Source organism: Hyla sarda, chromosome 4, assembly GCF_029499605.1.
Source record: "Hyla sarda isolate aHylSar1 chromosome 4, aHylSar1.hap1, whole genome shotgun sequence".
Taxonomy (NCBI): domain Eukaryota; kingdom Metazoa; phylum Chordata; class Amphibia; order Anura; family Hylidae; genus Hyla; species Hyla sarda.
The window spans coordinates 114,407,417-114,432,753 of NC_079192.1; the positions used below are offsets into that span (position 1 = coordinate 114,407,417).

The 25,337-nt window shown below is 40.4% G+C and overlaps 1 protein-coding gene across 1 annotated transcript in view; it reads left to right on the top strand.

The window, feature by feature from the left end:
* Window positions 1–24,323, top strand: part of AGBL1 (AGBL carboxypeptidase 1) — a 791,487-nt gene extending 767,164 nt beyond the window's left edge. Inside the window, exon 23 of the mRNA XM_056571891.1 lies at window positions 23,738–24,323. Coding sequence (XP_056427866.1) covers window positions 23,738–24,059 — 322 coding nt within the window. The 3' untranslated portion in view covers window positions 24,060–24,323. The remainder of the gene's footprint in view (window positions 1–23,737) is intronic.
* The last annotated feature ends 1,014 nt before the right edge of the window (window positions 24,324–25,337 follow it).

Genomic DNA, 25,337 nt, shown 5'->3' on the forward strand with positions numbered 1-25,337 from the left:
TCATATTTCCTGCCGTGTACCTGTATACTGTAATCTTCCTTTCTCATATTTGTTATATGGAATCCAATGGTGATGTCTCGAGTGATGAAATGCATTTATGGGTAAGGGCGGGAGATTGCCCTGTCCAGTGGCATCTGCTCCTACACCTGCTAAAGTCGGGTTTGAATGATAGATACTGCTGAGAGATGTCACTACAGTTCAGCGAAAGGACCAAACAACCTTCAACCTGCATTTCATCACTCGGAGCATTACCATTGAATTCCATATCACAAAGATCAGAAAGGAAGATTACGGTATACAGGTGCACGGTGGTACGTATGATGATATAGGGGACAGTTAAAACTAAACAAGAGCTTTTAAAGGGGGACTCCACTGCACACATGTTATTCCTTATCCAAAGAATAGGGCATAAGATGTTAGATTGTGGTGGTCCGGCAGCTGCGGCGTCTGAATCACGGAAGCTGACATTACGCCACGCCCCCTCCTTTCATGTCTATGGGAGGGGGTGTGACGGCTAGAGGGGATGTGGGGTGTGTTTTAAGCGTAGTGGAGCATATTGTACTCCCCTCATATATGCACTAAGTATGTCATGCAGAGAAGTGCCAGGACATGCACAGAGGAGTGGCAGAGGCCTAAATTCTTCAGGCAGAGGTCGCAGCAGACTAGGGGCGATTGGCAGCAGGAGTCGCAGCGAGAGGCCTGAGCTCCCGGTATCAGCTAGCAGTCGTGTCTCGACCAGCAACTTATTTACCATCATCGACTGGTTAACACGGTCATCCACTTCATCAAAAGTGACATCTGACACCCCCAGTCAACAGTCGGTGGGTTCCTCAGACACAACTCTCAGTTGGCATGACCCGGGAGCAGTCTCTGTTTTCCCATTGCCTCTGTCCTATGCTGTTCCCTACCCCACAGAAGAATCTTATGCTGTGGGTTCAGCACCACTATTTACTGAGGATAATATACTAAAAGACAGTTAGCCAAGAAGTGGAGGCGACATCCGCCACTTCCTCCGCTAGGCTGGCAAGTAGTGATGAGGAGAGTGGCGTGGGAGGTAGTGTTGCGAGCGTTCAGGCTCCTGAAGCAGACACTGTTGAGGAACCTGAGGAGGACATCAGTGACGTGCAGACACTACTCGATGATGATGAAGCTGATCGCACTTGGGAGTCGGGTGCAGAAGGGGCTTCATCATAATCAGGAGAATAGGGTTGCAGGTTGCCCGTGAGGCAGCAGCTGAGCCAGCAAAGAGGTAGCATGGTTGTCAGTCAGCATGGTGGCAGAAGTTCTGGAGTCAAATGTGCCCGGGGTAGACCACCTGCTTCACGGCAGCCTACCATCCCGGAAGGTAGAGGAACAGGGGTTCCTGGAAACGGCAGCAGTAGCAGTCAATCAGTGTGGACTGTTGGTGGGAAAATTAGTTACTCGGTGGTGTTGCAGTTTTTAATCAAACATCCGGAGGATGTTAACCTGGCCACATGCAAAATGTGTCGGCAGAAGGTGAATTCTGGCACAGGTCCCAATGTTGGCACCACGGCCCTGCATCACCATAAAGCGGCCTGGGAGAACCGTGGCTCCGATGGTTGGTCCAGCCTGCTGCATCACCCTGTGGCACACCACTCCCTGTTTCAGGCTGCTAAGCGTCCACCGCCTCAGCCAAAGGGAGCTGTGTATCATACCCATCTTCTGTCGCTCCAGATGCTCCTACTCCTCCTACTTCGAGTAAGTCATTCTGCCAGCAATCCATCGGCAAAGCCATTTCCAAGAGAAAACAGTATACGTCCACTCATCCAACGGCGCAGAAGCTGAATGTGCTCCTGACCAAGCTGCTGGTGCTGCAGTCCCTCCCTTTTCAAGTTGTGGACTCTGCACCTTTCAGAAAACTGATGCCAAGCCGAGGAGGAGAGTCCCCAGCCGTCATTTCTTTGCGAAGAAGGCAGTACCAGCTCTGCCCAATTTTGTGGAACAAAAGGTGGGCCAGTCCTTTAGCCTGTCAGTGTGTACCAAAGTTCACGGCAGCACCGATGTGTGGAGCTGTAACTACGGTCAGGGACAATACATGTCCTTTATGGCCCACTGGGTAAATGTTGTTCTTGCACAGCCACAACAGCAACTTGGACAGGTCACGCCGCTGCCGCCTCCACGCTCTCAGGCTGTTGGTCCTGTGAAAATGTACGGCTCCGCCACCGTGTCCTCAGTCCTCTGACCTGCTACAGAGACATCCTACGTAGTCAGTTGGCTGATGCCTATCTGCGCCATCATCCATCCTCTTGTAGGTCTGACTCAGAGGGCCCTCTGCGCTCACCTTCCACTGCCATGGCTGCTGGGGAAGGGTGGGGTGGCAGGAGCAGTTCCATCAGCAGCCTGAGTCTACAGTCGCTAATGGATAGCTTTCTTCACCCGCATAGTGAAGCAACTCATCAGCATCAGGTAGACCTGTAGCAGGACCTGATCCAGCAGGTGGTGTCATACCTTAAAACGACCATGCCAACACACCTTGAAGATCCGCTGAAGATTTTGCTCTGGAAAAGCTGTCCTGCCTGGCCAGTAATGTGCCATCTGAGCGGGTGTTTAGAGCGACAGGGGCCATAGTAACCCCAACGAGAACTCGTCTGTCCACAAAAAATGTGGAGAGACTGACCTTTCTGAAGATGAATCAGGCATGGATCAGCCAGTATTTCCACCCACCAATGCCTGATACTTCAGAGTAGATTGACCATGGTGCCACACCAACACTTCATTTAGCCACTATATGATCTCCTCATGCTTCTACCACCTCCAGGCTGTGTCACTGTCTCCTTATGCTGCTGGGACATTAAATAAAGCTTTTTAGGTTCATCTATTTGAAATATTTAATTTAAATGTTAAAACATATCTTTAATCGTTTCAATTGTGAGGCCCTATGGTCTTGTCAGGCTGTTGCCACCTACAGGCTCTGTCATTGTGTCGCTCTGCGGCAGTGATTCTAATAGCTACCCCTCTGATCTGCATTTCATACTGAATAACAGTATTATTTCATTAAGCCAGCACACACCCTATGCGTGTTACAGCAAGCCAAAGTGTTCTACACCCCTATTGAGGCTCTCTGTAGGCCAGAAATAGCTGTTTTTAATACAGATTCACCACAAAAAAATTCGTACTGAACCGAATTTTTTCGGAAAGTTCAGCGAAACGGCAAAATCAAATTTTTATAAAATTTGCTCATCTCTAGTCAGCACTCTATTATTCATCAACATTTCCTTTAAAACTCTGAGGACACCCATAAACCTAGGGATTTTATTTTTTATTTTATTTAAAAGGTAAATAAAAATAATTCTGCAGTAAAATAAGACTGGAATGTGCAATATTAAAAAAAGAAACTTCACTTTTGTTCTTTGTATTTCTGAAGTGTACTCTTTTGGCAAATATATATATAGAATACATATAGCCGGCAATCTGTGAGAGACAAACATGGCATTAATCTCCTAGTCATTTGAAGACATTAATGTTCCATGGTTTGGGATCCTTGGCTCCTGGCAGCCCCATGGTTGTTAAGCAGAGCGTGCAGCACTTTGGTCTGTCTGATTTTATGAAGCTGCAATGACTAGCTGTCACATAGATGTATGGTGTCCTTTTCAGTACAGAACATAAACAAATGAGAGGGACAGTGGTATTTCTTTGATCTCTTAATTAGAACCATGATAAGACAGAGAGCTAACATAGTGATGAATCCCTTCTCCTCACTAAAAAGGTTTTACTTAATGGGACTCCTTGCTGAATATATATTTTGACAAATATGGCATGGTTAGACTGTATGCAACATTATTTTATGTGACTACATCTGCTCTCAGAATGACATGTTTCATTATCTTTCCTAATCATATGTCTTAAAATGCCTTCTTTTGTAAGGCCAATACCACAAACCCACAATAGAAGTCTACCAGCATTGGCATTGTAAGAGTTAAATGGGATTTTTTTTTTGTTTTTTTGTTTTTAGCGCTGATAGCCTATGCTCAGTATTGACCACAATGTTTTGGGGATAATTTGAAAACCATCCACTGCTGTATCCCCACAGGATCCGTGTCACACCCCATTCATTTAAATGAACCGGACTGTTGGTCTGCCTCGGTTTTCAGTCCTGCAACAGAACCAGATATGGTCCAAAAATGAGCTGCTGCAGACACAAGCAGACTCTGTCTAGCTCATTCAAAGGCTTCAGGTTGAATCTAATGATTGTGGGGGTCTACATACCCAGACCCTGACTAAAATGTTTGACATGCCTCTAGGACATCAAGTAGATCTAACAGCAACAAGAAGTGAAGAATCTGTTTATTGAGTCACCAAGAACATACATGCAATGCTGTGCCCAGTCTCTAGGATATGTTTCAGTTTCTAAAATTCACAGTGCCCATTTATATGGATCGGATCCAAAGAGCCAAAAAAGATGGCTTTTTACAATTGTTCCTATCTTTTTTTCCTATTTTGATTCATAGTGATTCAAAAAATGATGCGTACCTAAAGAATGTGACATTGTAAAAAAAGTAGCCAACATATGGCTTGGTCAATAGGAAAATAACAAATGTTTAATTCTTGGAGCACTGCAACTAAACAGACAAAAATTGTTGTGTCCTAAAAATCTTACAATGAACAAACAATAGTTAAAGGGGTTTTCCTGGCAAAAACATCTTGTCCCCTATGAGAAGGATAGGGGATAAGATGTCTGATCGCGAGGGGCCCGCTGCTGGGACCCCCCGTGATCTCCCTGCAGCACCCGCATTCTATGCGGAGCTGCGTCTCTAGTCTCGTAAATGTAATGTAGCGTGATGTAATGCCACGCCCCCTCCCATAGACATGAATGGAGGGGGCGTGACGTCACGTCCCCTGTCCCGGAAACCCGGAGGTTTCCGAAACTAGAGATGCAGCCCCGCATAGAATGCTGGTGCTGCAGGGAGATTGCGGGGGGTCCCAGCAGTGGGCCCCCCGCGATCAGACATCTTATCCCCTATCCTTTGGATAGAGATAAGATGTTTTTGCTCAGAATACCCCTTTAAATGATACAATAGGGTGGACATCAAGAGTCAGTTCCACTGGCGGGCCCTAGGCAAACTAGTCTGGGTCTCCTGTGAGCCTTTACTTTGTAGAGGGTTGTCATCATGGTGCATGCCTGCCTAGCCTGTGAAGTAACTTCTATGAGTCAGCCTTATTTACTGTAAAATAATATATTTGCACATTATTAAAATGATTACTCTGTAATAAGTGGCTCACAATGGGATGCTTTTTAATATGCATGTAATTATGTGTTAATCTATTAATTGAAATTTTATTTACTTTGCCTAATAGTGTGAGTTGCAGCACAAATAAGAGGCCATACTGTATGTGGTATACTGTATGAACTGCTCAATGAATGTACATTATGTGCTACATATTTATATACAGAATATAATAATACCCAGATTAACCACTTTCAAAATTAACTATTTGTGACATACATCTACAATAGTGAATTTTATAAAGAACATTTTTACTTAAAGGAGTATTCCAGGATATGAAAACTTATTCCCTATCCTAAGGACTGGGGCCCCCCTGTGATCTTCCGTACAGGGCCCCGGCAGTCAGCAACAAGGGGGCTTGTCTGACTATCGGCCGACGAATCGGCCGGCACGCCCCCTCAATACATCTCTATGGGAGAACCGGAGAGCTGCATTTTTTTTCATTAGAGTACCCCTTTAACCCCTTAACGACAATGGACATAAATTTACGTCATGGTGCGCTGGTACTTAACGCACCATGACGTACATTTCCGCTCTGGGATGACCGCGAGCACCGGACCAGTGACCCGCCGGAGATGGTGGGAATCTGCTTTCACATGGATGTCTGCAATTAACCCCTCAGATGCCGTGATCAATACAGATCATGGCGTCAGCGGCAGTGCGGTCCTTTAAATGGATGATTGGATCGCCCACATCGCTGCCTCGGGGATCCGATCATCCAGCATGGTAGCTGGAGGTCCCCCTCACCTGCCTTTGGCCATCTCCTAAGGTCTTCTGCTCTGGTCTGAGATCGAGCAGACCAGAGCAGAAGATCGCCGATAACACTGATCAGTGCTATGCCCTTTGAATAGCACTGAACATTTTTAGCAATCAAATGATTGCTATAAATAGTCCCCTATGGGGACTATTAAAGTGTAAAAAAAAAGTTTTATGGTAAAATAAGTGATTTCATTACAAAGTAAAATTGGTGACGCAAAATTGGTGACTCATATGGGTCTGTGGATGGAAATATAAGAGAGTTATGATTTTTAGAAGGCGTGGAGGAAAAAACAAAAATGCAAAAATATAATTTGCCTGGTCCTTAAAGGGGTACTCCGGCGCTTAGACATCTTATCCCCTATCCAAAGGATGGGGGATAAGATGTCTGATTGCGGGGGTCCTGCCGCAGGGACCCCCATGATCTTGCACGCCGCACCCCGTTATAATCAGACCCTGGAGTGTGTTTGCTCCGGGTCTGATTACTGACGATCACGGGGCCAGAGCATTGTGATGTACCGGCTCCGCCCCCTCAATGCAAGCCTATGGCATTTGCCACACCCCCTCCCATAGGCTTGCATTGAGGGGGCGGAGCGTGACATCACACGGGGCGGAGCCATTATGTCACAATGCTCTGGCCCCGTGATCGACAGTAATCAGACCCGGAGCAAACACGCTCCAGGGTCTGATTATAACGGGGTGCAGCGTGCAAGATCACGGGGTTCTCCAGCGGCGGGACCGCCACGATCAGGCATCTGGACAGGTACCTGGACCAATGAGCCTTTTGCAACATCCTTGCCTCAAGAAATCTTTCAAGAAAACATATAGTCCCAAAATATTTATCTTTAGATGTGTAATTGCATGTCTGGAGATATCATGGTGTGTGCCTAACTTGCAAGGCATGTTGGTATCTTAGACTATTAGCCATGCATGGATAGGCCACATATAGTAGTATACTTCATCTGCTAGGCCTGCAACAACAATACAGTGATTCCCTATTGATGGAAGGCAAACGCCTGTGTACCCAGAGAAGAGAAATGTACCAGACACCAATATATCTTTTACACATTATCAAATAACAAAAGAGATGGCCTGTAAATGTGTGCAAAGCTCTAGTCTGTTCTTTTGAAAGCAATTTACTTCTACAGTCTCTCAAAATATTTGTGAATCGTTTTCAGGGCAAAAATCCATTTCTTTCCAACATAGACATAGACAGAAATAGTGTGACAGTAATCTCGCAAACACATATTTCAAACTGCACAGTGTGTAACTCCATTTTATTTTTCATTGGCTCCTGTGACATTTATTAGATTATTCCAGCTATGAAACAGCTCAACATCCACATAATGTCCCTGGCTAAATTGCTTGTGGTCCAGGCTTCTAGGCTTTCAGAATAGCCGAGCATTTAATTACAACGTACAGGCGGAACGGTCTGCAGAAATATCCTGCAGCACAGCACAAGCTGCATTTTTCACTACTGCAACTATGACTTGCTTGTCAAGGTTGAAAACTGTAACTATGGTGATTGTTTCCAAATGAGTCACCCTAAATTTAAGAATCACCTCCTTGTTTGCTTCGGGGCACATGACATTAATGACAGGTTGTGCTATTTGGAATGATTTCAACTATACTATATTTTATTTTAAAAAACATGAAGATGTACACAAAATTGTATAATAATAACAACAACAATAATAATAATAATAATTCACATAGCATCAACAAAGTCTGCAGCACTTTACAATTTTAAGGGCACAAATAAAGACAAAAAACAGATATTACAATAATGAACACTAAATATCCAGACAAGGCAAGAGATGTAATGGTCCTGATCTTACATGCAGTTTTATTACACCCTATGTCCTCATAGAGGGGCCGATCATGCCCTTATGTCTTTTAAATGAATTGTTAATTAGTTTGCTATTCTGTTAATGTCTGATTTTGTCTCTACAAGGTCCATCTCTATTGTAAAATGTGCAATATGATAATAATAACAACTACTGCTGCTGTTACTACTGCTGCTACTGATGTTTCTGTTGTCACTATTACTATTGTCACTACTACTATTACTGACACTGTTACTACGACTGTCACTACTACTACTACTACTACTACTACTACTACTACTACTACTACTACTACTACTACTACTGTCACTGTTACTACTACTGTCACTGCTACTACTACTACTGTCGCTGATACTACTACTGTCACTATTACTACTACTACCAACACTACAGTAACTGACATTTTGTGTACATTTGTTCATTGTCTAAACATTATTCTTCATTATTTTATCTTAATTTCTTCTGTTAAATCTAGTCCACTAACATACATATATAGATTGTCCTATCAGTTTAATACAGTTATGGCCGTAAATGTTGGCATGAAGTATTTCTAACAGAAAAGGATTGCAGTAACACATGTTTTGCTATACACATGTTTATTCTTTTTGTGTGTATTGGAACTAAACCAAAAAAGCTAGGAAAAAAAGCTAATTGGACATAATGTCACACCAAACTCCAAAAATGGGCTAGACAAAATTGACACCCTTTCAAATTGTGGGAAAAAAAAAAAAAAAGATTGTTTCAAGAATGCTCCTTTAATCTTCCCTGGGGCAAGTAACAAGTGTGGGCAATATAAAAATCACACCTGAAAGCAGATCAAAAGGAGAGAAGTTCACTTAGTCTTTGCCTAGTGTGTCTGTGTGTGCCACACTAAGCATGGACAACTGAAAGAGGAGAAGAGAAGTGTCAGAGCACTTGAGAACCAAAATTGTGGAAAAATATCAACAATCTCAAGGTTATAAGTCCATCTCCAGAGATCTAGATTTACCTTTTTCCACAGTGTGCAACATTATCAAGAAGTTTGCAACCCATGGCATTGTATCTAATCTCCCTGGGCATGGATGGATTAGAAGAATTGAAGAAAGGTGTCAACGCAGGATAGTCCAGATGGTGGATAAGCAACCCCAAACAAGTTCCAAAGAAATTCAAGCTGTCCTGCAGGCTCAGGGATCATCAGTGTCAGCACGAACTATCCGTCAACATTTAAATGAAAGGAACCACTATGGCAGGAGACCCAAAAGGACCCCACGGCTGACACAGAGACATAAAAAAGCAACACTACATTTTGCCAAAATGAACTTGCCAAAATCCTTCTGGGAAAATGTCTTGTTTACAGATGAGACCAAGATAGAGCTTTTTGGTAAAGCACATCATTCTACTGTTAACCAAAAAAACGAATGAGGCCTACAAAGAAAAGAACACAGTACCTACAGTGAAATATGGTAGAGGTTCAATGATGTTTTGGGGTTGTTCTGCTGCCTCTGGCACTGGGTGCCTTGAATGTGTGCAAAGCATCATGAAATCTGTGGATTACCAACGGATTTTGGGTCGCCCTGTACAGTCCAGTGTCAGAAAGCTGGGTTTGCATCCAAAATCATGGGTCTTCCAGCAGGACAATGACCCCATGTCATGACCGACTGGGGGACAGTGAGAGTGAACCCTAAACTGACCCTAAAAACACTCTCCCTTACTACTTGCCCATCCATCCTAAGCAATGGATCGACAACTTGGAGCCAGTCCCTGCCTGCGCTAAACTGCTGTGGCGTAAAACAAATAATATACATAGTCGGTCACAGGCCAGAAACAGAAACGGAAAACTACTAGACAACCAGATATACCAGACAGGATACAAATACTAACAGGCAAAATATAAACAGGCAAACTGATCAGGAACATAGGACACTTTTCACAAATAGATACAAGTACAAAGGACAAAGATCAGATCCACCAAACAGGATATAAATATAGAACACTGTTCACACTGAACACAGATAACTAACAAACAGATGAGGTCCAGAACACAAGACTTGGAAACGGATGAGTCAGCATAGACTCCAGGAGCAAACAGGAATAAAAACGCAATCCCCCAGAAAACATGGGAATATCTTGATACTAGAACTCAATCTCCCAGAGTCCACCATGAAACACGGAGATATCTTGTACTAAAACTCAATTCCCCAGAGTCCCATTAAAAGGTAACAGGGATGTCTTGTTACAAAAATTCAGAAAAAAGAAACAAGAAAACGCAGTGTGAACAGCACACTAAATAACCAGCACTGAATGCAGGAGAAGTCTGGCTTAAAATAGACACACCTAAGTTCTCATTCATTCGGAGCATTAACCATTCCCTATCCAGGGAGAATAGAAAACTGCTCTGATCCTCCTAGTGTGTGAAAACATACATCAAAAAGCACCCAGAAATGGATGGCAACAAAGCGCTGGAGAGTTTTGAAGTGGCCAGCAATGAGTTCAGAACTAAATCCCATTGAACACCTGTGGAGAGATCTTAAAATTGCTGTTGGGAAAAGGCACCCTTCCAATAAGAGAGACCTGGAGCAGTTTGCAAAGTAAGAGGGGTCCAACATTCCGGCTGAGAGGTGTAAGAAGCTTATTGATGGCTATAGGAAGCGACTGATTTCAGTAATTTTTTTCCAAAAGATGTGCAACCAAATATTAAGTTAAGGAAGCCAATAATTTTGTCCTGCCCATTTTCGGAGTTTGGTGTGACATTATGTCGAATTTTTTTTCCCTCCCTTTTTTGGTTTAGTTCCAATATTTACATGGGAATAAAAATGTGTATAGAAAAACATGTGTTACTGCAATCCTTTTTTGTTAGAAATACTTCATTTTCTTGCAAAATATCAGGGGTGCCAACATTTACGGCCATGACAGTATATATCAGTGTTTACCAAGCGTAGTCCTCAAGTATCCCCAACAGGTCATGTTTTAGAATTTCCTTAGTCTTTCACAACATGGCCTGTAGGGGGTACTTGAGGACTGTGCTTGGAAAACACTGCTCTATATATTTCTATCCTAAATTCAACATAAAAAGCTGAACTAAAAGTCATAATTTTGCCATCTAGTTATGCTGTTGATGTACCCTGGTTTAGATCCCTTGTAGTATATTGTCTTATTCAAAGTGGTTGTGATGCTAACTTTCTGGGGAATATTCCACAAGTGATACAACTGAGAGTATGGCAACTAAAAATCTCTGGTCAGTAGTTAGTATCACTAACACTAAGGTTATTGATTTATTTTAATGATAAACAGAGCTGAAGTCCATATAGCAAAGACTGACCTAACTACTATTTAGGGGCACAGAGGGAACTAACTACTATATTGGGGGAAGGAGAGGCCTAACTACTATATTGGGGCACAGAGTGGCCTAAAAATTATATTAGGGTCCAGAGGGGCCTAGCTACTATACTGAGGGAAGGAGGGGCCTAACTTCTATATTGGGGGCATAAAGGGGCCTAGCTACTATATTGGGGCACAGAGAGACCTAACTACTATATTGGGGCACAGAGAGGCCTAAAAATTATTTTAGGGCCCAGAGGGGCCTAGCTACTATACTGAGGGAAGGAGGGGCCTAACTTCTATATTGGGGGCATAAAGGGGCCTAGCTACTATATTGGGGCACAGAGGGACATAACTATTATATTGGGGCACAGAGGGGCCTAGCTACTATATTGGGGCACAGAGGGAACTTACTACTATAGAGGGGGAACAGCAGGACCTAACTACTATATTGGGGAACAGAGGGGCCTATCTACTTTGACTAAACAGATTTGCAAAACTAGTCAACAGTGGTGGGCTGCATAAGTACGACTGTTTAAGCAAGTGTTTCCCAGCCAGAGGGACTTTAGTTGTTCAAAACTATAACTCACAGCATGTCCAGATGGCCAAAGGCTTTTAGGGCATGCTGGGAATTGTAGCTGTGCAACAGCTGAAGGCACCCTGGATGGAAAACACTGGTTTAAGCTGTATGTATCTGTTTATGTTAATTCTATGTAAGTTGTATATTGGCCTGACATTTTTTGCACTTGTTACTTTATGGCTGGAGTGTTTTACTTGTTTATTTGCTTGGACACTACCCAATAATATTTACATTTTTCTTATCCTTATATTCCATTACAATATGTATGTGGCCATACAGAAGTAACATTACCATGATTATAAATTGATCTAATCCTCAGTGGCGCCAAATTTGTTTGTTCTGTCTTTTGTGTGGTTACCTTTATGTTTTTAACTTTGAAATATATATTTGTCTGAATAGGATATTATTTTTAATGATTATTATTGAGTGACCAAATAATGTTGTACCTATGTAGAAGAATTATTGCCATGCATATTGGGGGAACCGATTGCTGCTTCTTTTTGGTGTAGTATAACCCTTCATGTACTATACTAACCCAGTCATATTGCAATTATGCAGCTATCTCATCCTTGGGAGGCTCTTAAGATATTTGTGAAGGTCAAAAACCTGTTCGTGAATGGAATAGCTAATTTATTTCATAAGCTAAACTGTTTCTCTGACTGTTACACTTCCTCATGTTTTTTAACCAGAGAGGCAGCCCAGCATAATGAAATAGATTTTTAAATATTAATCTGACATTGAAGCCTTACAGATGCATGTAGGCTCAAATCAAGCCATTCGGAATAGAGGAATACAATAAAACCAAATATCTAGGAGAGTTGTTCCTATGAGTGAATATTATTTCAATATATTTTAATTGAAGATAAATATTCAGTAAAGCATAGTCCCTCTTGATCCCTCTGCTTACTATGCCCATATTGATTACTCTATCTTCCAGGCAACTGTAGAGAATATGGGAGGTAGTTGAGCCTGCAAATTGCACCCTTAAGAATGGCAGCGTGACCTTGTGATGTGCACTCTTCCAGATGAAATAAGAATGGGTGATAGCTTTGAATAAGAAGGGTATATGAAGGATAACATATGAGAGGTTTTGTATGGTTTCTGATTTTAGGGCTCTACGGAACCATAGAAGATGCAGTATTTATTAAGGTATAACTCTACATGTGTATTTGCTTTTAGCTTTGGTGAATTCTCTTACATTAGTAAACCATGCACATGGCTGAGTGTAAAAACTCTGTCCAGCTTATATTCTTGACAAAGAAAGGTGAAAGGCATTGATTCATAGAACAACTAAGGATGAACAAAATACATTTCCTGTAAGGTTTTAAAATCTTTTGAAATGACAGGAATTCTTTAAAGCCATAGAGGGACGTAATAAAAAAATGGTTCTTAAAAGCTGGGTCAGATACTCTTTTACCCATAACAGTTTTTATCCATCTTAGGTACCCAAAAAGTAACAATAACTCTGAAAATTTTTCTTTTTACTTCCCTTTTTATGTATTATGTCTAGAGATTGAGTGAAGCTACAGTGATTTGATTCGTCACAAACTTCTCGGCTCGGCAGTTGCTGACTTTAGCTTGCATAAATTAGTTCAGCTTTCAGGTGCTCCGGTGGGCTGGATACTCTCTCTTAGGACTGTATCCACCTTTTCCAGCCCACCGGAGCACCTGAAAGCTGAACAAATTTATGCAGGCTAAAGTCAGCAACTGCCGAGCCGAGAAGTTTGTGACGAATCGAATCACTGTAACTTGGCTTATCTCTAATTATGTCTCCTACAAAGAAGTAAACATTTGTTCTCTATCACTGTACTTATAGAGGGGTACTGATGTACACATCATGTGTTCATGGTTCATTTAGGTTGTTACAATCTGTGCCCTATTTGCCCATGTAACCGAGTCAGAAAAACCTCAAGAGCCTACCAAGATTCCCTGCTAGTTCTTAATATTCAATGTTTTACTGCAATATGAAGCCCTACCGCTGTTCCTTATAAAATGTTAAATCCACATTATAAATATAGCACAAAGCATCTTTTAAAAGATGTGAGAGAAAGCTCCTCAATTCCATAAGTCATATGAAAGGAATAGCAAATTGTTCTAGTTTATTTATACTTTTATGTCTCTGTGAATATTTAGCATGGGATTAAAGAAGAGAGGAATCTACAGAATGTCAAGTAAAAGTTTAAAGAACGTTCTCTACAGTTATACAGAAGTTATAGGCATAGAACTATAATTATAGACATAACTATTACAACGGTGCAAAGAATGACTGGAAAATTCGGCTGCCTGTATTATTAGCTACAATGCACTTTGTTGTAAAATTTCAAGGCTGCATTGTGGAAAAAAAAAAGATAATATTATGTAAGGAAATAAGGAAATTAGTGTAACCCACTAAAAGAGGGTTGGGTGGCAATGTACATTTCTTCATGGGATTAATTTTTTTTTTTTTTTACACAATTCTTTCTTTTTATAAAACATACAGAAATCCCACCGTTCTGTACACTTACATTGGTTTCCTACCCCATTGGGGCTCAGAATCTAAATTCACCTATAAGTATATTTTTGAAGTGTGGGAGGAAACTGAAGTACCCGGAGGAAACCTACGCAAACACAGAGAGAACAAACAGATGTTGCTACAGTGCTGTCAGATGTTGCAATAGTGCTGCATGGCACTATTGCTAACCACTGACCAACTTTTCTGCCCATGGTAGAAGCTACCTCAAAGGGGAGTAAATTACCTCCACAAATACACAGATAAAATCTTCAAATCTTCCTTCTTTCCATCCAATGTGAATCCCTTATAGAAAACTTGTAGATCTTGTCTTGGAAAGAATTCCACAACAACGCTCTAGGAACTCTCTAATGTTAACTTTTAGAAACAAAATATGAAGTAGTAAGGAAGAAGATAGTAGCACTTACCACAGCAGGTGTCTTTAACTCTTTATTGTAGAACTCAGTCCACATGTACTTTACACTGTATCCTTTGCCTAGAGAATGAAGGCAGGCAGCTGTTAAAACCAAAGAGTAGACATCTTTTCCATTACAGTCAACAGTGGGACCACCATATCCTATTTTAGCTCAAATGTGGCAAAGCATGCATCTTATCAAGTTCCCATTACTAAGGCGACCCATCTGAAAATGTGCCTTTAAAACTTACCCCATCACAATAGCAGCAATAGCAAATGGGAGTAAATTAGTAGGGTTCAGGTGCTAGAACCCCCAATTAACAGCTCATATAAAATCCCCACTTGTCCCAGTCAGTACTCTTAGCTTTGCGCCAGCTTTTTCCAAGCACCAAATATAGAATATGTCAGCAGTTATTAACCATTCGGCCCATTTAGTCTGCCCAATAAAATGCACAGTACCGATGATTATTATGGTAATCTCAGTAGTAGTTACTGCTTTATACCATCTATAGGAGAACACATGAAGAGGTTGAGTAACTTTTGACATTCCTTGCATTGATGCTACTGCATAGACATGGGGCTACTGTAATGTTGATGTTTTCCAATGCATTTCAAATAGACTTTATCAGAATTCTTAAAATCCGACAGCAGTTTATCACCATCTCATTGTCAGCACTATGTCTTTGGAGCCCCACAATGTATTCCTCTCTGGAAGCTGTTTACCTTTAGGCTATACCCAAACTGGCATCATGGCTTCTGGGTATAATGAAAGCAATGACATTCTGTCATACATAGGATTTAAATGCCGATCAATGGACCCTACTGACATATAATCAAATCTATTGGGGCTCTGTCATGTTGACAGAAAGATCAGTGCTACATGCTGTTCTTCACTCAGTGTCAAAAGTGACAGGACCTCCTATAGAGGCTCATAGCAGTGTTACAGAGTTTTTAGGCAAGAAAATATGTTATTATGCTAAATGATCACACCAGTAAAGCAGTTCATAACATTGCTCTACTGTATATTTGATGTAGGTTTTACAGTATATTTGGAATAATGTAAATTGATAGAAGCTGAGACATTCTCTAACTGTAGAGGACATAAACTATTCATTTGTAACTTTTTCCAGCCTTAATTGAATCATGTAATGGTTAAGACAGTCATTCGTATTGCACAACATATCCTTATATAAGACCTTCTGCTGCACTGAAATATTAAGCCTTTATATTAAAGAACACCTATCAAAAACATCTTCCAGTCATTAAATTGACAGATTCTCATCCTGTCTAAGATTGCACAAAATTACATTGCTAATACATATTGCATGTGGTAATAAGGCCAGGTTTCTCTCTAGATTTATTGAGACAGTGTTACGGTGTCAGAGTAATTCTTCCAACCTACTTATACTGTGTATATAATCTTTATGCTCCGTACCGTTCTAATTCAGGATTAACTTCATGGCTCATCTGTTTAACAGATTACTAACACGTTTGTTGTACAGTTGTCTGGAGTCATCCTGGTGGCATTTCATTAAAGTTTTACTTTGATTAAACTACTTTATTTAGCTGAGCAACTCTTACCGCAAATATTGTATAATTGGGAACAACCCATAATATGTGTAATCTATGACAATTATGTGCAGGGATTTATGATTAAGTGGTTCTTGTTTTACTTGGGATTTAAAGGGGTACTCTGGAGGGGGAAAAAAATCAAACCAACTGGTGGCAGAAAGTTATACAAATTTTCTAATTGCTTCTATTTAACAACATCAAGCTTTCCAGTACTTATCAACTGCTGTATGCCCTGAAGGACATTGTATAGTCTGTTCAATCAGACATGTTGCTCCTTGCTACCACCTCTGTAGGTACATTGCATTCTCCAGAGTTATATTTCTCAGGCTTTGCTAATTTTTTTGTCAGTATAAGGGGTTTTCCTATTTGGTTAAAACAACTATATATTGTGGGGCTGTACAGAAAATACTTACCTACCCCCTGTCCCCCACAGTTCTCACTGCAGCTCCCGTTTCATCTGCTTTCGATACCCCAATCCTTTTCTCTTCTTTATACTTCTGAATAAAGAGCTCAGAGCAGGACACCATGATTAGCTGAGTGGGCTACTTCTGCTCCAAGCTCTTGTCTCACAAGAAGGAAGAAGACAGGAGCAATAGAGGACCAGAAGTAGATGAAACAGGAGCTGCAGCAGGACCTGTAGGGTACAAAGGTAGTTAAGCATAGTTTTTTTCCTGTACAGCCCAAGAAAAAATGAGATTACATTATCATTAAATAGGTTTGGATGCCCTGATCACACACCGTTGTACAGTTTCTTGATACCCCCTTCCGTTCCTGAGATATAAGAGTTTATAGTTTGTCTGAAAATTCAGAGAATCAATCAGATGGATGTGAACTTAATTTTAATAATGGTTAGTAAACATCAGGTGATAGCCAGAATTATACAGTCAGAGGGTGCGCATTAGGCAAACATGGCCCTCAATGTAAAATACTCACACCCCTTAACTGTAATCCCACCCATCAACTGATTTTCAATCTCATTATTTATAGAAGCCAATCACTATCATGTTTGTCCTATTAGATAAGTTTCTTGTTATGCATCCATCTCTATAAGACACAATCAACATTTTCTTTAAAGGAAAACTGTCAGCCTGTCACACTAACCCAATACACTGGATTATAGTGTGGGTGAACAGGAGTCCAACAAGGGTTCACTTATTTAAATATGCCCAGTAGGTCCTGAGTGGGTAGGGCTTCACCAGCTCAATTTACATATTTATTGTTTGTGACTCCACCTCACTAGGATGTTTTACTGGCACTAATATTATTTGATGGAGTTTAGCCTACATCTGCTGATTTTTTTTTTTTTTATAGGTAGTACTTGAGCTGCTAAATAAGAAAAAAAAATCAGATTTTCCCCTACATAGACTGAAAAATGAGATGTGTGTGTATGGATCCATGAAAGACCTCAGTTTAAGTATCATATAAATGACATTTCTCATCACAGAACTACAGGGCATGAATAAGAAAAACAGTTTAACTCTGCTGTCCGGTGATCCTTAAGCCAAATAAAAACAGAAGCCGTACTGGAAACACTGCACAAACAAAAGAAGAAAATAGGCCACCAACAGACTTGTGAAATGGATAGTATATTCATACATGGTACCATGTTTTTCTTTCTTAGCGTCCAATTATATAGGGCAATTATGGGATGAATAAGCCAATATAGTCCTCTGTAATACGGCCAGTGGTCATCTTATTGCTTACAAATAATTGGTAGATATCTCCCCATGTATTAGGGAATGTATGGCCAACAGCTGAATGCAGCAAATGGCCGCTTGAACTATCACTAGATTACATGTGGCTGTTCAGTCAAGACATGTACAGGCTCTGTATATGAGCACTGATCTGTAAGATTGCTTACGCACTTCTTGGCCTGTGTAACAGGGCCCTAAGTCTAGGTATACAAAGAGTAATTTGGTGCATTTTGTAAAAAAAATTAGAGAAAAACTTTTAAACTTTTTCTGCGTTTTGGACTCTATCCTGATTTTGACTAAAAATACCCAGCCTCATGGTCATAAAGGTTTGAGGAACCAAATTAGTCTCTCCTGTACATTGTTATTAGTGCATACTTCCTGCACAACCTAAGGAAGTCACTGGGAGTGACAGAATGTGTGGGGACCTGTTCTGGGGGGACACCCGCTTCATCCATAACATTGAGATGTAGCTCTAACAATCTCTCCTGACCATGCACTTTATCTGAACAATTGAATATTCATGCAGATGTTATACATTGTGCAATATTGTGTTTATTTATGTACTTTTTAGTATAGGGGTTCATTGGTCTATAGGTATTGCGCATTTTGTGTGATTGGGAGCATTCGGGTGTCCCTGAGGGGGATCTTCCAGGATTCTGGGGTTCCCCTTTGTGGCTTAGGGAGGCTGTGGGACATCTGGCCCCCTTGTTTTTGGTGTTTTTAATTGTGCGGTCTATTTGTTACATGCTGTGTACTATAATAAATAATTAGTGATATGCAATTGGTGTGTGCCATGATATGTACATATATGAAAACGTGTCAATATCACATCTATGTAGTAGGTGCTTATTGTATCAAAAACATTTGACCAACTAAGAGGAAAAGAAAAAAAGGTTTACATACAGTGATGGAATAATCGATACTTCCTCCATCAAATATTTGGTGCAATTTTTGCACCATGCTTAACAAGTTACTTACTAGATAGTGGGTGTGGTTTTACTGAAAGGCTTAAATGCGCCAAAAGTTATTAAGTCCCTGGAGTAATGTTCTATCCACATAAATCTATCATCCATAAACTGTAATATTATATTCTTCCTTAAACCTTCTTTCCTCTAGACGTAGGGGATGCCCCCTTGTCATGGTTACTGGCCTAGATATAAAAAAAATCACTAGAAAGATCTTTGTATTGTCTATTCTTACATTTGTACCTTGCGATCAAATGTCTAAGATGTTATTTCTCAAAACTAAATAACCCAAAGCTTTATAACCTGTCTTGGTAATGTCGTCCACTCTCTCCCTTAATAATCTTGGTCTCCATCTTCTGCACCTGCTCCAGTTCAGCCATGTCCTTCTAATATACAGGTGCCAAAATTGGACACAATACTCCATATGTGTTTTGACTAGTGATTTGCACCTGCTCCAGTTCAGCCATGTCCTTCTAATATACAGGTGCCAAAATTGGACACAATACTCCATATGTGTTTTGACTAGTGATTTATAAAGAGGCAAAACTATGTACCAATGACAGAGTGAAATGACTCACGGCACTCGGTGGCTGCTGATATCCAAATTTTATTGCCAATTGGCAGGCATTAAAACAGCATCAGGAGGGGGAGAAATAGTGGGATGACGTCCGTTTCATAGTGACTGCTGCTTTGACTGGTCCTTACCTACGTTGAAGCAGTAGCCACTGCCAAACGGACGTCGTCCAGTCATTTCTCCCCCTCCTGATGCTGTTTTAATGCCTGGCGTTTGGCAATAAAGTTTGGATATCAGCAGTCACGAGTGCCGTGAGTCATTTCACTCTGTTATTGCACTGTATTTGATGGTGCCTTTCACTGAGACCACAGAGCACCGACTTTGCCAAGATCCGCAATACAGGGTTGAAGTTAAGCTGGACGTGCCGCTACTACACCAAGTGTGTTCATTATAATCCCGGCAGTGCTGACCTATATCCGATATTTCCCATTGAAAACTATGCACTTATCACGAGCCTCTTTGCCTCTCTTGATACATTCCATAACATTTTTAGCCTTGGCAGCAGCTGCCTGGCACTGATCACTAAAATTGAGCTTACTGTCTACCAGTACCCCCAAGTCCTTTATGGTAGAAGTTTTACCTAATGTCTTATTATTTAGCACATAATTCTACAAATACATTTAGTTTTTTCTGCCCAAGTGCATACCCTGCAGTACCCCACTTATAACTGTCACCAACTAAAGTAAGTTCCATTGATACTGATCCTCTAATTCTTATCACCGAGCTAGTTGCTAACCCATTTACATATAAAAATCCAGAATAGTATCCCTCAGAAAACTCTTCAAATCTTACCCACAACAGGTGTTAAACTTAGAGGCCCATAGTTCCCAAGATCTTTTTGTGATCCATTTTAGAATATTGGTACCACATTTGCTAAGAGACAGTCCTGTGGAATGATCCCTGTCATAATAGAATATTTAAATATAAGGAACAAGGCTCTGTCTAGCATGGTACTTAAAGGGGTTATCCAGGGAAAAAGCTTTTTTTTATATATCAACTGGCTCCAGAAAGTTAAACAGATTTGTAAATTACTTCTATTAAAAAATATTAATCCTTTCAGTACTTATGAGCTTCTGAAGTTAAGGTTGTTCTTTTCTGTCTAAGTCCTCTCTGATGACACCTGTCTCGGGAAACGCCCAGTTTAGAAGCAAATCCCCATAGAAAACGTCTTCTAAACAGGTGTCATCAGAGAGGACTTAGACAGAAAAGAACAACCTTAACTTCAGAAGCTCATAAGTACTGAAAGGATTAAGATTTTTTAATATAAGTAATTTACAAATCTGTTTAACTTTCTGGAGCCAGTTGATATATATAAACACGTTTTTTCCTGGAATACCCCTTTAATACCTACAAAACTCTGGGTTGGATGCCATCTGGGCCCAGTGATTTGTGTGTAGTAATATTAGAAAATTTAAATGGTGCAACTCCGGAAACTGCATTGGAACTATTCTAACAGTCAGCACCGCACTCACTGCTCTTTCTCCTTCTCTTTCTTCTGACTGTCATATGACATGTGTGTCTCACTTTCCCCACTCCACTCCAGAAAGATGACTTTTTTACTACCAAATCCAGTGGCAGTGGCAGGGTTGTAAAAAATATATATATATATATATATTAAGTTCTGACCTGGCGCCACCTCCTGAAAGATGATAATGACACAATTCATACTATAAGACTTGCCATGACATCTTCACAGCAATGCAGTTTAATATTTCTAAGCTACACTACTTGATATTGTAAAATATTTGGCACATAACATACATAACCAGTGATACAATTTTAGAGCCTTTTCAAGTTTAAAAGTTATATTTATAAATAGAATTACATTAAGTTTTAAAGGAAAGAAGTCTATCAAAGATATTAAAATATTTTTTGCACTAACCTAGATCAAATAAATTGTTAAAATTGTGTATAAAGGCGTGAAAATGTAGTTATATTGTGTTAAAGCAAAGTCCAGTACTAGATTGGATATAGCGACAATTACCTGCCATGTGATTGTGAGATGCTATTTAAGTATTAGTGTTCATGCACTGTTGTACTCCATACTGGGTGCTGTATTTAAATTTATCTGATCTATAGGTAAGATTATGATCATTGTTATATTTATTGTGAGTCAGGATTAACACTGAAGATTAACCGGAAAAATAAATATTTTTTGCAAGTAGCCCACATAGAAGATACAGGGCCCCATATCAAATATTAAAATGAGCCTCCTATTATGGACAGAAAGGTCTGGTGTTTTTGTCCCTTTTCTTTCCATGACACATTGAATGCCCATGTCAATATCCCTTTCCAATATTGTGCTGACAATGCCGTTCTCTAAAGAGAGGTGAATAGAAACGTTTTTATTAAAGCGGTACTCCGGTGAAAATTTTTATTTTTTTATCAACTGGTGCCAGAAAGTTAAACACATTTTTTAATTATTTCTATTTAAAAATCTTAATCCTTCCAGTACTTATCAGCTTCTGTATGCTCCACAGGAAGTTTTTCCTTTTTAAATGTATTTTCTGTCTGACCACAGTGCTTTCTGCTGACACCTCTGTCTGTCTCAGGAACTGTACAGAGCAGGAAAGATTTGCTATGGGAATTTACTCCTACTCAGGACAGTTCCTGAGACAGACAGAGATGTCAGCAGAGAGCACTGTGGTCAGACAGAAAAAAAACTCAAAAAGAAAAAAAGAACTTCCTATGTAGTATACAACAGCTCATAAGTACTGGAAGGGTCAATATTTTTTAAATGAAGTATTTTACAAATATGTTTAATGTTCTGGCACCAGTTGATTTAAAAAAAGATTCACTGGAGTACCCCTTTAATAGAGGAAGGAATATGACTAACCAGTTGTAATGCATACATAATGCAATCCACAGTCCATGTCAATACACTTTCATACTATTACCAGTAATTATTAAAGGGGTATTCCAGGATTTTTTAAATTTGATTATGCTACAGGGGCTTTAAAGTTAGAGACAGGTACAGACACTATATTATGAACTACACTAACGGCTGGTCTCGTATTCTTATGTGATTTTTGCTCTGGATATTAATTTTGAACAGCATACAAAATTACTCCTGTCTCGGGTATTTCCCAGGATGCAGTGCGGCCGAGACCTGGCATCACTAGTCAGGTGTTGACAGGGAGCCTGTCTCCTTCAATGGTTGGAACAGCTGGAGGCACCCTGATTAGAAAGCACTGACCTTTTTCATTGAATCTAGCTTGTTTGTTGTTCAATGGGTGGAGTGGCTGATGTGTGGGAGGTAGGAAAGTGGAATTCTGGATTTTGTAGTAAAAAAGAAAACTTCAACAGAAAATACTGAGTTTACAAAAAGAAAGCCACAGTTTTAAGTAATCTCACAACACATCCATTTAACCCAAAGACAAGTTCAGATCCTTACTAAGCATGTCCATTACTGTCTGGCAGGTAGGTGCTAAAATCACCGTATGGTGGATGACCCCTTTAATTGTGTTATGACTATTGGGCCTAATGCTGACAATTCTGCCTTCTTTTTGCATCTGTGGTTCTCTCAGCTACTTGAAACTCAGTACTGTGGTTCACAATAAAAGGAATAAAGTGGCACTCAGCTGATGCATAAAATCTGCAGTTTATTGCCATTGGCGGCAATATAAGCAGGCTCGGTACCTGTTGCACACTAATAGCCTCCTGCAATAAGTCCTGAGCCTTCTTATATTTACTGCTACTGCCAATAAATTGCAGATTTCATGCATCAGTTGAGTACTACTTTATTCCTTTTATTGTGGATCTTGCAACTGTTTTTGGCTGAGCACCTCTAGGACATTTAAAGCTACCACCAGGACTACATGTCACTGCATGATTGAGAGCATTGCTGGCCCTGACACTATCTGTACTGTGGTTGTTTCAGGCAAAAAACTAGAATAAAACAATGTCATTTCAGCATGAACACATTAAAAAGAAATCAGATTCCAAAAGCATTCTGCATTGTGAAGTTTAAATGTCACAAACCTTATATATCGTCATGAAAAACAGAATAATGACATTCCAATTACCTGTGAGTACAAATAAATGTATTTGTAGCCTCCACAATGAGTGTATATAAGGAATGCACAATGAAGAATAAACTGGTTGTTTAATAGATCACAAGAGAAGCTGAAATGTTTTACAACAGTTTGCGAAATGAAAGAGTAATAAGTTTCCTCACAGGTTACATGGTTAAGTAATTACACAGTATAATTGCTTAATCCCTTTGCTGTGCTGGAAATGGGTTGATATCTGAAAAGCTTAATCATGTGTGCGCCAATAATTCTTGTTGTGTTGTCGTTCTCAGCAGTACGGAAACAGATGACGAACCGCCATGCGAGGAAGAGATTGACTACAATACCGATAGCTGCTCCGACCAAGAGGTATTGGAGATGGATGCCCAATCTGAAGATAAACCTTCCGAGCAAGACCATGGGGCAAGAAAAGGCCAATCCCCAACATCAAATATGAAGGAGGAGGCTTTTTCCACCAAGTATAATGGTTCTACAAGAAAGTCCTTGACAATGTCCTCAAAACAATATGGCTGCTCTCCAGAGGCATCTTCTCCTCTACATGAGCAGAGTTTTGAGAACTCCAGCAAATCTCAAATGGGTCATTACCTGTATTAACATGTAGGGGATGTTATGTGTTTGGACTAATGTGACATAAAGGAATTGTGTTGTTTGTTTTGTTTTTATGAAAATATTATTAAAAAGATGCATTGTACTCTGTATGTTCTGATAGGTTTGGGGACACATATGGAGACATGAAAAAAAGGAAAGTCAGTATTTTATAGTATGTCAGAGATATATATGGAAACCCACAAGTCCATAAATAGGGCTAAAGAAAGGGTCTTTGGTTGTAATACCTACATAAGAAAGTAATACATTTACAACTGGGGACACAGATACATTGAATGGCCAGTACAAACTAAGCCTTTTGTTTACTGTTCTTCAATATACTTAGCGTTGTCAAATATTTTATTGTACAGTAGATGTACAATACTTCAAAGTTCAATGCAATTTCTTTCAGACAGGATAAACAAAAAAAAAAACATAACACAGGAACAAACAAAATCTTAGGCCGTCTAGCCACTGACTACACATTAATTACTTCCGTTCCTATCCACTGGAAAGCTAGTCTCCACCAGCTCAAAACAGAGGTTTCCTGCAAACTTTACTCACTGTTCACACACAGTGTTTTGTAGCCTCTTGCCGTATGTACTAAGACCCCTGGTTTGTCCACTTCACTGTTCTGTGTCACTCACAATGCCTGGCTGTGTGCTCCTCGCAAGGACCCCTTCCACCCCCCCCCCCCCCAACCTTTACAGCCACCTTGCTTTTTTTCTGGGGAGAGCCCAGACCATTCTGTTTCCTTTTCTTACATGCAGACTTCCAACACTTCTGCTGGTCTCATTGATTAGGCACCTGATGAGTGTCTCTGCTAGCTCACCTAGGATAAAGGACTGGGAAAAACATGCTTTCATTGCCCTCAATCCTGCATCAATGCCAAGATAGATAGATAGATAGATAGATAGATGATAGATAGATAGTTAGATAGATAGAGAGGAGATAGATATGAGAGATAGATAGATAGATAGATAGATATGAGATAGATAGATAGATAGATAGATAGAGAGGAGATAGATAGATAGATACACAAAGCAAGGTAGAGGCAGCACAACCAAAGTCCAAATTATTTGTGAGGTGCAGGCAGGCAAGGTGCACAGTCCCAATCTCAGACCGTGGAAGCAAATCCAAAACGAAATGATCCTCGCAGCACACTCAGATAGTACAAAAGCAGTGTAGGTTTATTGACCCATGCAGACAATACAACGTTTCAGCAGCATCACGCCGCCATTCTCAAGCATGCTTGAGAATGGTGGCGTGATGCTGCTGAAACGTTGT